A 15,559-nucleotide genomic window follows, 5' to 3' on the forward strand; every position below is an offset into this window, starting at 1 on the left:
ATGCTGAGAACAATTTCTCAACTGACTACTGCAGTTGCACAGTCTCAAGTATGGCTGAAACGTCAGCCAGTGTGCAGCTTGTATCGTGTAGTTGGTTGTTACGGTAGTCAGTGTAACGATTTATCTCGTGTTATAACGTATCTTCCTAAATGTCTCGTGTTTTACCTGTACAAAACTTCGAGAGAAAAGCTTAAGCGGTCCGGTAATACTGCTGTCAGCACATGCAGCGAAGTAGAAGGAGAAGAAATGGCACCGATGCGTGTTATTCTTATGTCGTGTGGCAGTTATAACCCTCCAACCAATATGCACCTAAGAATGTTTGGTACATATATATCATTCGCTTTTAATCAATATCCGATCTTTACGTAAATAGAGAACTCCTTAATATATGCACAATATAGATTATAAATTTTGTAATAATCATCGTCGCGGATTGCTTAAACAAATCGACGTCGCTGTAAGATAACGCTGTGTAAACAATTCGGATAAATTTCATTGTCTAGCATAGAAATTACACGAAACGTAAAATATACTTGCTCGAGGCGTAGTTACATACATTGCCTTTTAAAAATATAAATTCTGCTTTTAGATTAAAATATTGAATCAGTTATTTCATTAAATGGGACATAACATTAATTCTTTATTTTGTATGAAAAATTTACAGAAATTGCCAGAGATCATCTCCACCGAATGGGAACGCATATTGTGGTTGGCGGTGTTATATCTCCTGTACACGACGCATACGCAAAGAAAGAACTCGCAAGCGCATCTCATAGATGCGCTATGTTAAAATTAGCTTTACATAACAGCGATTGGATTCGGCTGAGCAGTTGGGAAACTAGACAAAATGGTTGGACGAAGACGAGAATTAGTTTACAGCATCACCAAAACTTATTGAACTCTGTGTTATTCGATTCCAATAATGCCAATCACTTGCCAATGGAAGATCTGGAATGGATACCAGAAAATGTGAAAAACAGCTCTGACCGTACTCCTATCCAAATTAAATTATTGTGCGGTGCCGACTTGTTAGAAAGTTTCGGGACCTATGATCTCTGGGCAGAAGAAGATGTAAGTTATTACACTAATGTTTCTAGTCTTTGTTTCTTAAAAACAAGATACTTATGATTTTCTTTTTTACAGATTGATGCGATTGTCGGTGAACACGGTCTTGTGGTTATTACCAGAGAGGGTTCTAATCCTAATAAATTTATATATGACTCGGATATTCTCTCCAGGCATATGGTAAGTAATCGTTTAAGAAACGTTCGAATCACAACTTCTACGTGCTTCTAAATTATATTGTTATTCTGTTTACAGCACAATATATACATAGTTACTGAATGGATTCCAAATGAAGTTAGCTCAACTAGGATACGAAGGGCGCTGAAGCGAGGCGAAAGTGTCAGATATCTCCTGCAGGATGCTGTGATCGATTACGTCTATAAACACGAGATATACGATGCGAAGACAACGGCGCCGACAATGTGAGTGTAACATAATTTAACTGAAATTGTAGTTGACATTAATAGTGACAATTTAATAGCATATCTTCCAGTAGATTTAAACAAAAGTTTATTTTTACATATTTTGTATGAGAAGTGTATATTTTTATAGCACTCATATTCCACGTAGTTGGTGAGTTTAGAGCATATACGGCTAGTTAATTTAAGATGTTGTGAAGCTGTTACACAAAGTGATATATAATTGTATATTTTATAGTCACAGTTTAACCCTTTTAGGACTCAATAATTACGACATATCGATGCCATCGCGTTGTAAATATTATTCATTGTATCGAATTTTAGAGATCGGAGAAAGGTTTAGCGCTTTGTAGTATAATTATAGCAGAGAAAAGTGTTTTATGAATACATATACGTCGTGTTCGTGTAAATGATTGATATGTCGGGTGCTGCCCCCATTTGCCAATTTTTTTACTGCTCGATCTCGAGTTTCGGGTTACTCATAACCTCTAATTTTGTATAAAGATGTCTATTTATTTTTAACTAAAGTAGTATATGATTATCGTAGTCATTTAAAATGACACGAATCGTTTTATCGATCGATAAATTTTACTATTTAAAACGGTGATGCAATTATATCGATCTTTTGAAATATTTATAGAGGTAATCAAGTCATATCGTGTGTTGTTATATTTTAAATGAATAAGTAAATACTCGTTACTGCATAAAAGAGTTTATTGAATGTTGAAAGGGTTAATGTATGCTGTAGAAGTACCATACAATAATAGATAATAGTCTAGTCTAAGAGTCTTCCATTTTATGTAAAACTGAATCACGAAAACCAATTTTCCAATTCTGTGACGAATAAATTTGTTTGCAATTATTTTTACGTTCCTTACATTATGTTACGTTCTTAATATAGTTATACTATAATAAGAGTACCGATTCACGGATGAAGGTATAAATCGTGGAGTGGAAATACCAAAGGGACTCAACGAGGCTAATAACAAATTTGTTTAATTACGAAAAACGAATACGGATAAAAAGTTATTTGAAGAGATAAAGCGTTTACGAGCGTGTAATTTATAATACGAGATAAGATAACGACGAATAGATACGGCCAATAAATTATAAATTCCAACGCATTTCTGCAACTCACCGCGTCATTATGGTTTAAAAGAATTTCAATTTTGGCACTCGATCCCTTTGGTACTTTCTGTATCAGTTGCCTTGATCCTCGAATCGGGTTCACGGCGAGCACCGCCACGATCAGTGCCATATAAAAAAATAGTATCTTCGTTTTTCACGCTGCCAATCTCCTTGGACACCGAAGTAAGTTGGAACTGACCTCGCCGAACGCGAATAATTACTTGACCATTGATTCCAAGTATCAAAGCACCTTTCTCACGCCGTCGCCTAGCGACGTAACCATGGACTCCCCGAGTCCGATCGAAATTATATCCATCGACGTACCCGACACGGTGCTCCGTAAGAATATCCAGAACGCGACGAACATGGCCGCCCGTCACGGCGGCCTCGAGGAGGCGCGCGAAAAATTTATAAACGCCCTAGTCGCCGAGAACGGCAACGCCAAACACATGACCACCGCGAAGGCTACGTACCCGGGTCTCGCGAAACAGATCATCGCCACCGAAACCGGCGAGTCGCAGATCCTCGACGAGGTAGGTTTCGTTGACGATGACGGAAAGGTTAGGAAGGTCGTGAGGGTCCAGCCCTGTCCTAGCCAGGTAGAGCAGGTGTCCTCGAGCGTCGTGGCGCCCGTCGAGCGGGACGAGACCGTGAAAATCGACGTCGAGGCGAAAGGCGACGAGGGCAAAGGTCGAACGACGCTCGAGGACGACGTAGGATTAAGTATAGACAAAGATACCGATAGCAAGTCGTTGTCGCCGTCGAGCCCCTCGGTGACGTCCGCCATTGACAACAGCGGGCGACACGAGTGCGCTCTGTCGGACTTCAGCGTAGACAAGGAGAATTACAGATTGACGAGATACGGTTTAGACGACGGTACGGAGGACGAGGTCCGAGAACGAAACGAGGATTTGAGGTTAGGCACGGAGCAGTCCGGTTCGAACGAGTCGAGCCAAAGGAACGACGTGGTCGGGCAGGACTGTTTCCAAAACGACGCCGTACGATGTTCCAACACCCAGGTGTTGGTTCTAGTCAGCGCCATGATACACAACCCTTTCGAGAAAGACGGTACATTGATCTTGGAGGAGAACGGGGTGCAGGGTAAGGGCGAGATTACGATATACAAGGGCGAGTCCGACAAGCTCAGTCTGCTGGTGCAGCCGTCTGTGCCGTCTGTGAATAACGAGAGTTCGGTCGAGATCCAAGAAATAGTCGAGGAGACAGCGAAGAAAGAGGGTACGGATGATCCTTCCAGCTTGGACAAATCGTCCAAGCGGGACGTCAGCCTCGAGATAGATGGTAAGTATCTGAAGTCTGTCGTCAACTCCCGCAAGAGTCCCAGGAAGACCAAAAACGGCCAGATGCGGGTGTACAGCGAGAACGAGGAGGGCAGAACCGAGAAAGAGTGCACCGATTCGTACACCCAGTCGGAGGAGACGTTCTACAAAACGTTGTCCAAGTCCTCGTCGAGGACGAAGAGTCCCAGAGAGGGGAAGAAAGTCCACGAGTCTTCCTCGCGTCGAAACTACGCGCCCCTCAAAGGAAGCCTCGACTCGGTAATGGTGACCAGCGACCCCAGAACAACGTCCAGGCGAAGGTCGAGAGCCGACGACTCGTTCTCGAAGAAGTCCAAGAGCTACGAGTCGATAAAGATAATCCAGGAGGCGTGCTACGAGGACCCATCCAAGGCGGACAGCACGTCGCAACTGATCACGGCGAACGAGCTGGACATGCAAACGGACGAGTATTGTTCCGTCTGCTGTTACGTGAACGAGATGTCGCTGAGGACGGAGGAGGCGCTGGGTAGCCCCAGCCAGGAGAATTTTTACACGTTGCGTTCGAATTGCAGCTCCCTGGGCGACGAGGACTCGACCGAGTGCGACATCTGTAGTTCGTGGAACCTACAAGAGTCCACCGACGCGCTCGACAGGAGGATCATCGCCTCGACGACCGACTGCGACCAGCTGTGCGAGGTATGCGAGGTCTGCGGTGAGATTTGCACCGCGTTCAATCCCGAGGAGGCGATATTCTCGGCGCGTGATGCCCCCCTCCACGGCAGAACGCTCGAGTCGTCCTCGAAGAGTCTTCCGAAAGAGGCTTCCAGAATCGTCGACAGCGCCATCTCTTATCCTTCGTTGGACGACGACAGTTTCGAGATCGAGAACTGCGGTCTGCAGAGCGACCGGGACGCCGAGAAACACTCGTCGAAGGCTCTGAACTTGTTCGATCCGTCTGCTGTCGGTAAGAAGTCGCGTGAGCAGTACTTCATCCCCAAGGACGAGATAGCGATCCTGTCCAGCGGGGCCAGGCGAATCAGTCGCAAGGCGTCGTTGATGAAGAAGAAGCCAGATGACTCTGCGATCGTTTCTCAAGACAAACGACGTTACTCGTCGGTGGACAATCTTCAGCTGGCGAAAACGTCCAGCAGGATGAACGACAAGGTGCTCAGGCCTAGGAACAGCAAGCTGATCGGCTCCGCCGATAACATACGCGCCTCGAGGACCTCCAGGCGGTGCAAGTCGCTGCAGAGGTCCGCCGATAACGTGCGTTACGTGGACTCGTCTACGGACAACCTAGACTCCCTGATAGAGGGCCTGGATAGAGAGGACGAGGGCCAGGACTCTGTCGAGTGGATGGAAAGACCGAACATCAGGGACAACGAGACGGTGAAGATGATCCTGACGAAGCACGGCATTAAGATCATCAGCGAGAAGGAGACCGCCCTGTAATCCGGACGAGTTTCAAAGCAGACGAACAATCAACGAATATTTGAGAGAGAAACGACTCGTTGGGGAGACACGCTCACATTAGTTTGGAACAGAGTCCGCGAATTAGCTCTCGAACTCTCGTTAGGTCACCTGAAAACTTTTAGCAGACTCGAGACACAGTCGCCTTCGAGGGATACCGAGATTTTTCACTTGTACGATAGCCTAGACGACGAAATACGTATCTCTGTATATTTCACGCGAGAGGAACGCCAAAGATGTTACGATTATATACCGCTCCATAGATTCTATTTAATTAAAGTCATTTCCCGCGACGAGATTTTTGGCGCTGCGAACGAAAGGACGAAATCTCGAAGCGTATTACTAAGCCGCACACGTTGATTGTCGTAAATAGGAAGAGTTCTAACGAGTATAATATGCATAAACATGAAACACAGGCCTTCGTAAAATCCTCCTTTTAGAGAACGCAGGAACGACGTTATTTAATCGCGTTAACGAATTAACGAACTAATCTAAGGGGCCGCCCGCTGTTAGGGATACAACAACCGATAGTTTTAAGGAAATAATAACGTTGTAGGAAATATGGTTTCTTGGGAACGCACGCGGGCAACAGCGGGCGGTAAATTATCGAGACAATCCTAAATAACGTGTCAATACTACGGAAGATCGTTTCAATTAATTATAAAGTATTCTATAAATTATGTAAGTGATACGATGGGCTGCGGTACATCGATCGGGGAAAACGCTTCACAGTGACCTTCGCTCATCTGAGTTTTCCTTCCAGATACCGTGGAAAAACTCGTGTATACAGGGTGTCTGTAAATATGTGCAGAAGTATTTTGAAATAATTGGAAGGTACGAGAAAGAACAGTAAACGAGATTGTCATTTTTTTTATGTAGGATCTGTGGGGTCCAAGTTGTTGAGAGATGGAAAGGGAGAGGAGAGAACATCATTTCGTACTGGGTCTGCTAGAGGGCGCGTCGGTAAGGCATACTAGCAGGCCCTGCCTTAGACTTCGGTCGAGGAGCGTATATATGCAAACGGGAGGTCGTTCGAACGCTTGTGAGAGAGACAAGAGCGCCGTAGCCCTCTGGTGGCGAGCACGGGAGGCGATGGACCCCGCAAATCTGAGAACGCGGGGAAAAGAATTTTCTGTTCAATTTTTGAACCATACAAAAGTGACCTTGATATGACCTTGAAAAGTTAAAGAGAAATCAGATTTCACGGGAGAAATGAATGAAATCTTGGACTATTTTTTCTCGTAAATTCCACCTTTTGGCAATTATTTCAGACGGCACGTATTCTTGAATACCCTGTGTATCGATTACTTTAACGTTGCGACTGAGCGCCTATCTCGTAGCGAATAAGCGTCGCGCCACGGTCTGCCAACGTAACCTTTATTCGTAACGTGCCAATTGTTTTTTATACCCTTTTAGATCGTGTTTTTTACTATTTCGAACCGCCATATCAGTATAGTTTTTAACGTTGAAGGGATCGAGAGAGGGAGGGAGAGGGAGGAGCGTATTTTAATTTACTGACGTGTTTCACGCATCGAAGTGTTTTCGGGCTTGTAGACGCCGTTAGAGGGCTAACAAGGAGGGGACTTCGATCAACTTTTTTCTTGGTGAATCTAGGATGAATTTAAAGGAATATTGACTTATGCAAACCGGAAACAGAGTGGGGATGAATCTCACGTTGAACAGGTACAATTTAAGGGGGCACGTTCTGTCCAAATGTTTTCAAAGATATTGTCAAGAACCAGCGAGTCGAGAACGCCCTCTATTTGTTTGCAGTAAAATGTAGTATTGTGTATTACTATAACCTAGATAAAATTAATCAACTGCCGTAGGTCATTTCCGTTTAATTTACACGATGCATGTATACGACTAGGTGGGGGTAGTGACCTTGAACGGCCATTATATTTCGTTCAGATTCTTAGTAGATATATTTCTTTCCAACAGTCGACAGAAAGCAAAATACACGAGAAGACCTATGCTATTATGACAATCATATTTTATTAAGTTCAGAAAATTGTTAGAAATTTTCGACTTTCGAAATCTTAATGAAATTTCTTATTTTACGTTTAAGACGAAAGAATTCGCGATATATGATACTACCAACTTCGTAGATTCAAGGTCACCTTTCCAGTGAACTATAGTCGGATCGAAAAAAGAATCGAATTGGTCCCAAATCTGTTATTCGTACTGCCCCGAACATAGGTACTAGAAACCATCGTGCAAGCTTCGTTAATTGTCTTAAAAATGTCAAACTATCACCTATGGTGTTCAAGGACCTAAGCCTCCATTTTGCATCCACGTGTCAACGATTACAACCAAATGTCGTTCGATCAGATTTTTATACTACTCGCGATGCGTTTAAACCCATCACTAGACGCCATACGGCAGAGCGGGGGTGGAGCAACCGGTGTCCAAGGTCGTCTCGATTCTTTGTTCGATCCGACCGTACATTTCTAACGAATGTTTTTGTAGAGGTCGCGCGGTGATGCGCCTAGGCCACGTGTCCCTTCGTATTCGTTTTAGATTCACCAAAATGAAAGTTGCCCGACACTCCAGTGCTGGCGACCTCTCCTTGTAAGTATGGCAGTTTGAACAGTCTCTCTTCCTTTGTATCTTGTATCCTGTTGCACGGTGTCATGCGCCTCTGTCATGAATTTCGCTTGAGAAATCCCTCCGGCGATTACTGTTCTTACAGTGAACCTCCACTGCATCTAACTGTGATGAAATCGTTCGTTGTTCCGCGGGACCGGATAGCATTTCGAAATCTTCGGAAGCGTTTTGTCGTTTTGGTATTTTTTTTCTTTCTCAATCGTACGCCCGGATCAAATACGATGATATCGCGTTATGCTTGGGTGCAATGGAAACGGAGTCATTGTTTGGAATTATGGCTGAGCTTCTTAGGCGTACCTCTGTTATAGTGGCTAATTTTATATTGTTCCGCCAGCAGTGAGACCTTTGACGTTGCCACTGTTGTGGAGCATCGTGTTTTTTGGGAATGATTTTTTTGCGAGAACCGACTATGTTTTTTGTTTGAGAAGGACGTCTTCTTTCCTATCCGACACCACCCCCTACCACCCCCTATGTTTTGTTAGTCTTGATACGCAAGTCTTATTTGCTCACCCCTAAAGAAACTCTGTTCGCTCTTCTTGTTACTGTATCGCGTCGTAGATAGACGAAGGTGGCGAGTAAATGCTCAAGCTGACGATATTGAACACTTAACCCTTTGGGGACGCGGTTCTGTTCGACCCGTTAGGCGCCATTGCCCGACTCATAGAACGTTTTCAGATATTTATTTTTGATAGATATCATTTTTTACTAGAGTGTTTTCGTAATAGAACCTCGTTTGTCGATCGAATTGTAGGTTATGTCCGACCGCGGCCTAACCGTTTGGCGCCTAATGGGTTAAGAATTACATCGTATCGTACAGATTCCCAAATTGCTATTGCTATATTCGTAGAGAATGTACATATGTTATTTATTTTTGTTACAATGCCAATGAATCGAAGTCTAGTGGTATGAGAAAGTTGCTGTTGATAGAAACAAACATGGCGTTCGACCGCAAAGGGTTAACTCATCAAGTGCTTCCTGAGTGCGAATAAAACGGCCTTAGGCCGCCCTTGTATCTTTTTTCGACCAACTCCGCTTCTTTTTCTATTCCTGTATCTTCGTTACTTTGTTGTCTGTACTTTACAATTATTCCGTGGGACATGAGAAATGTGTTTGGCCATCGCGACTTCTATCATGCAATCGTCCCATAGAAAATCGAGAATTTCCGATTGTTCGATCGAAAAAAAATAAATAACAGTAACTCGATAATATTCTTAAATTCATTGTAGATCTGTCAGATCGATAAAGAAACTCGATGGCGTGATAGAAGTCGATGTGTGGTTCGGTTCTGATGGAGCATGTGATATGTGTTTTCCAGGGTACAGCAAAACCTGCATGCCTACTGTAAGACAGATAGTTGACTGTCTCGTTGCTGCTCGACCCATGCCAATCCGATGCGGCCCCTGCCTTACTGCTAAACGTACTAATACTGCTACTAACAATCGCGATAGTAACGGCGCCAGTCGCGTTAGCAGCACGGCTAACAGCAACAACATCAACAGCTACATCAACAACAACAAGAACGTACACGCCTACGAGAACATTCAAAGCTTTAGTAACCGCGAGAAATTCCCGTTTAATTGTGCAACCAGCCGTGACTAGGATTTCCTTCTCTCGCAGTGCCGGGGAGTACGTGAAACGGGATTCTCAAAAATTGTTTTCGACGCTTCGAGCGATACGTAAATAGAAACAGGACCGTTACGGTCGGGATCAGGCTCGGTTGGCTGCTCAGGGCCACTTCGCGATCCCCCTACTCCTAGTCTACTTCTCTGCTCGAGGCACAGAGGGCGCAGAAACCGGGGGAAACACATACTGTAACTATCCGTCATATTTCAATTAATTCTGCTTGAAACTTGCAACAGATTAACTTTAATGCTCGATACGATAGATTCTAGACAAACGAGTAAAAGCAAAGATTAAAAGTTAGAATTATAAATAACTGTGTGGCAACTTGGATCGCAAAGGAATGTACACCATAGCGAGGTACAGTTACAGACCTCTACAAGTTTCTGAACCTAGCTTGACTGCAGGCGAGGATAGCTCGAGTGGCCTTGAGTGGTCAGTTATTACTGATCCCACGACTGTAAAAATGAATATACCCTTTTTCGTGTTGGCACAGAGTGCGAATAGTATTCAGTGTTTCTAGTTAAATTTATTTGCTTAGGTAAAAGTGGTAGTTTTATTAGCCTTCTAGTCCATTGGTTCATTTCTTGCAGCTAGTCGTTGGTTTCTAATTTATATATCTGAGCTGTTTTAGTTCGTGCGTTACTGCTTTTGGATACAGATAGGAAATATGGACACTATTACAGGAACTGACAGTGTTGTTAATGTCTCCTTTGTATTGTTATTTAAAAGTGGGAGATGTACCTGGTCGATAGAGAATCAAAAGCTTTATTTTAATAAATATATATGTTTTTTGGAGGATTCTTTTTCCGACATGCAACAGTGAACTATCAAAAAATAGGTCACATTTTTATAAAATTGATATTGAAGTCGGTTGGAACGGTGGAAGATATTTGTAACAAAGTAAGGGAAAATATATACTTGATCGATGCGTGATAGTTATTAATTGATCTGATCATTTTCGACTTCACCAGCTTGATATTATGGGAAAAGGCAAATACATTAGTTATGTGATAGGAATTAACATATCTTTCACCAAATAATACCAATAATTCACATGCAGTTTTCTTACAGATAATATGTTTGTGTATTACTTTAACTGCTTTATACCATAGATTGTTTAGAATACTATCTCAATTACGATCATTGGATCGGCCGGGAGATATTATTATCTACTATCACCTGTTTCACATATCTATTCTCCCCAGCACTGCTTCCTTTTGAAGAGAGATTTTATATTTCTTTTACATACAGACTGAGCCCCTTAACGTTGGGATTTCAAGTGTTTTTAAAATCATTTACATAACGAGAAACGATGATACATCATAGTAGTAACTAAATTGGTTAAAATTAATGTTCGATAAGGATTAGAATTTATTTTATTTGAAAATACACTATGTATTAATCTTTTTTTTACAAAACAGCTTTAAGCTTTAACGTTAGGCAACTCAGTTTGTACATCCACAAGTGTTGAAAAGCTTGTCGACTATAGCACGTAGTTTAATACTCGACGAAACGCTCTTTGATATCTGGCACGTGATTGATATAATTTTTTAGATAGATATCCATTTTTACTTTCCCAGAAATTCGAAGAACAAAACGATATACCTAAGTTCGAAGGTACACGAATATATATGTAAGATCGTCCATTGTGAGAACGTATATATACGTCATTCGTGTGTCTACTTTTAAAGAGCGTATATATACGTGGCCAAGGGGTTAATCTACGATATTCAAGAATATGTTGTCTATTCCCCGGGCGGGAATAATTATTTCACTTGCGTACCATTGCGTGCAGTATAATTTTGCAATTTCTGCGACCATCCTAGTTGCAGCAAGTGTTGCGCAGAATCTCTCGCGGCGTATAATTTTGGTAACAATTTAATGATACGGTAACAGAAACGACGTATGATTTCGTACTCGTTTTAGGGGTATCGCAATACGCGTGGTTTTTGTTTCAAGAAGTGTAGTCGAAGACCACGCGAATCAGTTTTAGAAATCGAGAAGTCGAAGATACAGTAGACAATTAACCAAGAGAAATAGGTAGAAGCGTTCGAAAGAAACGAGCTCCCTAAAAACGAACTTTTTATTTTTAGGTTAGTATTGTTGATCGTTGAATATGAGATGACAAACTGTTTTCTATTATCTGTTGTTTAGTTTTGTTCAGTTTAATGTGGAAGTTTAAATCGTGGACGGTGGTGTATGGTTTTGTAAATTGGGAGACTTTCAACGACAATTTCGTCAGCCGTAATCGTAATTTAGAGTTTTGTAGCGGCGAGGGCAAAACGGGAGAGAAGATATATGAAGAGAAATCAAAATAATCTACGCATATTTTGTATACGTTGGGGAAAGACAGAGAGAGGATGTTGATAGAATGATAGAGAGAATGTTTTGTTTGAGATTCGAAACGTAATTCGTAGCATTGTTGACGCACTTGAACATTTTCTAACCAAACTTTTTATCGTCTAGAGTCAGGGATTACAAACAGCAGTATACGAGTGTTTAGATTGGTAATTGTCGAACACTTCCTTCAACTCTAACCTAAAATAGTCATTTCTTGCATTCCAATATTCCAGGAATCTTATATTCTTTACAAAACAAACAGAAAAATCCAAACAGTCTATTTAAGTAATCTAGTGTAGTTTATATTTTTTATTTTACTTTTTTTGTTTTCTAATTGAAAACCAATATTGTGGAATTTTTCATTCTTGCATCGATGACTGATTTCTGTAGAAATAGAGTGGAATAATTGGACTGCAAGGATTAATTTTTGCATATTCTCAAACGTCGTTATATTATGTTTAATCGAACAGCGATAATTTTTGCGATCGGCCGAGTAACGATTGTTAAGGATGGACAGAAGTATAGCGTAGAAAAAAAGGTACAAGTCTTCTTCGATTTTTATCGTAACGTTGTATGATTTATTTAACAATCTTTCACCTAAGTGCCAGATACTTGTAAGATATCTCGCATAAAACGCATTCGTCTCAGTTGACTATCGAGCTGATTGTATTGTTCGATGTAGGTGTCGTGATCAACAAAAAAAAAAAAAAAAAAAAGAAAATGCTTGGACGCCAGCGTATATCACGTGATTTAACCTAAATGCCCGCGTTATTTTTTATTCGTTTTTTTTGTAAAGAAATATATTCCAGGATCGATGGTCGATGTGACGTATCCCAGTACGGTTATTGATAAATATTCTCCAATCCAAGAACGAGTTACAAAATATTATAAAGACAAAAAAAAAAAACAAAAAAAAAAAAAAGAAGAAATGTTCACATAGTTCGCACGTTGTATATGTTTGTATACTATGTTAATCCGATCTAGTGAATGTCGTAAACATGTATAACTGTGAAAACGTATAAGAGGAGATAAATAAATCAGAAACGAAGAACTATATTTCATTGACGCCAAGAAAGATTAATTTCATTTTATCGTACTAATCTGGACCCTGTTAAATATTTCTTTTTTTTTTCTTCTAACGATCGATAACCAATATTGACATTATCCGGTGATACTCGTCTTACTTTTACGTTTTATAGATCGAACTACGACGTGGAACGTTTCATTGTGGTCCCAGAACAGTAAAAACAAGAGATTTTAACGAAGAGTATAAGTATCAGGTAAATTTGATTTAACTGTTCGCACATAGTTCACTTATTTGCGTTCAAATATGTTTCCATTCGCGTATTTAGCTCTGCTTCGAACGGAATACACGAAGACAAATTTCAAATAAACAGCTTCGTTAAAATAAATATAAGAAAGTGTTCGTTTTACGCGGTCTCGTCAAATTGAACGAACAAATAAATTGGAATGAATTGAATGCCCTCGGTGACGATAATCGCCTTAATATCGCAATATACAAATAATCGAAAGTTATTGAAAAATATACAAGTATTTATTAACAATTGTCAACGAGTTTAGCTTCTATTCACACATTTTATCCTACAACGTAACCGTATATCTAAACAACAATTATTTCGCGACGTGTCCGGACTCGTATATTCAACAATGTTTGTTACAAAAGTAGCTCGGACGTATACCGTATCCTCTGTTTAAATTACTGTTTCCTTATCGACTATACAAAAAAAACAAAACATACAATATTGCACATTTCATGAAAACACGAAACTAGAATAAACCTAAAAACGAATCGACCCTGTGGAACGCGTGAAAAAACAAAAATTCCATTCTCACTATTGCACGAACGAATAAGTATCAGCTACTTCGTTTAAATTTTTCCTTTCACCACCCTGATCACATTTGCCTCTCACGCGGACTTCGACCTCAGGTGAAACAGGCAGATCGACGTGAGCCCCAGGATCCATCCTGAAAGCACTAAAAACCCGGAGTAGACTTCCGGCTCGCTCATCGATTTCCCTTTCTCCATAACGCCCCTCAACGAAGTGCCTGGTATCGTTACTGGTAAACTTAAACTGAACCATTTCACGACCTTCGGCATCCCCTCCACTGGCCACAAGAGTCCTTTAACATTTCAACAAATTTCTATGTTCCACTCGTTCACGCACGTGAAGGTCAACACGTTTTAACCCTTCTATAACGGAGGATAGGCGTATATATACGTCCTTGGATGACAGTGGTTTATGGAGAACGTATATATACGTATTTAGATAATTGTTTATGTAGAATGTATACAGGGTGTTCAGCTAACCCTGGGAAAAATTTTAATGGGAGACTCTAGAGGCCAAAATAAGACGAAACTCAAGAATATCAATTTGTTGATGGAGGCTTCGTTAAAAAGTTATTAACGTTTAAAGTTCCGCTCGTATTGAATTTTTTTCTCGAAAATGCGCAAGATTTCGGGGGTATGTCTATTCACCAAAAATGATTGTAATTGATCCCCGCAACCGAAAATAATTTTTCCCAAATGATTTGAAATTTTTTTTTCCTTCGAAAAATTTCACTCCTCGAATTTTTTTCTAGATAGTGGATAGGATTTCGAGGGTATGTGTAATGACCAAATATGATTGTAATTGACCCCCGCAACCGAAAATAATTTTTCCAGAACGATTTGAAATTTTTTTTTTCGTCGAAGAATTTGGCCACCTTCGTGAATTTTTTTCTTGAAACTGCGTAGGATTTCGGGGGTATGTCTATTGACCAAAAATGATTGTAATTGACCCCCACAACCGAAAATAATTTTTTTATAATGATTCGAAACTTTTCAATTTCGCCAAAAAATTTGCCCACCTTCGTGAATTTTTTTCTTGAAACTGCGTAGGATTTCGGGGGTATGTCTATTGACCAAAAATGATTGTAATTGACCCCCACAACCGAAAATAATTTTTTTAGAACGATTTGAAATTTTTTAATTTAATTGTTAATAACTTTTTGACGAAGCCTCCATCAACAAATTGATATTCTTGATTTTCGTCTTATTTTGCCCCCTAGAACCTCCCATTTAAATTTTTCCCTGGAGTGGTCGAACACCATGTATATACGCCCTTCACAATGTACCATGATTGAAATTTTAAATAAATCCAAGCCAATGGCGCATGAGCATGACTTACCACAAAGGAGAATCAATGGATAAAAGCTTCCTACAGACACATAATTGACAAGAGTGTGGGATGTGCACAGAACCGATATTAGGAAGCCTGTTAAAAACACGGGCAATTGCAATATTTATTTTTATCTCCGGACGACTGGATAAAAAGGACGTTGCTAATTTTTTTTTAATAATTACCATATGACATCCCACAAATCCCCGCGAGTATCGTCATCCCAATTACCGGCATCGCCGAACCTTTCCACTCCACATCTGATTGTAAGAAACAGATGCACAGTGCTGCCGCGGCTTGTAAGAGTATCACTAACAGTTGGGATATGAAGTGCGTGACTAAAATTTCCGAGGTCGTAACACCTATTTTAAAACACACAAATTTCTGCATATACGAATGTTCTAAAAAGTGCAATTTATGGATCCATGTATTTTTTCGAAACAAGACTTGG

General features: G+C 40.9%; 2 protein-coding genes across 6 annotated transcripts in view; one reads left to right on the forward strand and one right to left on the reverse strand.

The window, feature by feature from the left end:
* The window catches only part of LOC122394887 (nicotinamide/nicotinic acid mononucleotide adenylyltransferase 1), a 25,749-nt gene continuing 10,190 nt past the window's right edge, over positions 1-15,559 (forward strand). The window contains exons 1-6 of one of the 5 annotated variants that reach the window (XM_043392075.1): positions 108-322; positions 665-1,071; positions 1,144-1,245; positions 1,321-1,487; positions 2,797-3,145; positions 9,282-9,457. In XM_043392075.1, coding sequence (XP_043248010.1) covers positions 247-322; positions 665-1,071; positions 1,144-1,245; positions 1,321-1,487; positions 2,797-3,145; positions 9,282-9,311 — 1,131 coding nt within the window. In that variant the 5' untranslated portion in view covers positions 108-246 and the 3' untranslated portion in view covers positions 9,312-9,457. Of the gene's footprint in view, positions 323-664; positions 1,072-1,143; positions 1,246-1,320; positions 1,488-2,796; positions 5,716-9,281; positions 9,458-13,128; positions 13,684-15,559 lie in introns of those variants that run through there. The other 4 variants (XM_043392074.1, XM_043392076.1, XM_043392077.1 and 1 more) reach the window with 4 other exon arrangements.
* LOC122394888 (ABC transporter G family member 20-like) overlaps positions 12,485-15,559 on the reverse strand; it is a 20,635-nt gene continuing 17,560 nt past the window's right edge. Inside the window, exons 13-15 of the mRNA XM_043392079.1 lie at positions 15,294-15,470; positions 15,118-15,204; positions 12,485-14,071 (exon numbers count right to left, since the gene is read on the reverse strand). Of these exons, the coding sequence (XP_043248014.1) occupies positions 13,857-14,071; positions 15,118-15,204; positions 15,294-15,470 (479 nt within the window). The 3' untranslated portion in view covers positions 12,485-13,856. The remainder of the gene's footprint in view (positions 14,072-15,117; positions 15,205-15,293; positions 15,471-15,559) is intronic.

The sequence above is a fragment of the Colletes gigas genome, unplaced genomic scaffold (assembly GCF_013123115.1).
Source record: "Colletes gigas isolate AHSC1104 unplaced genomic scaffold, ASM1312311v1 Colletes_gigas_Sc00004, whole genome shotgun sequence".
Lineage (NCBI taxonomy): Eukaryota > Metazoa > Arthropoda > Insecta > Hymenoptera > Colletidae > Colletes > Colletes gigas.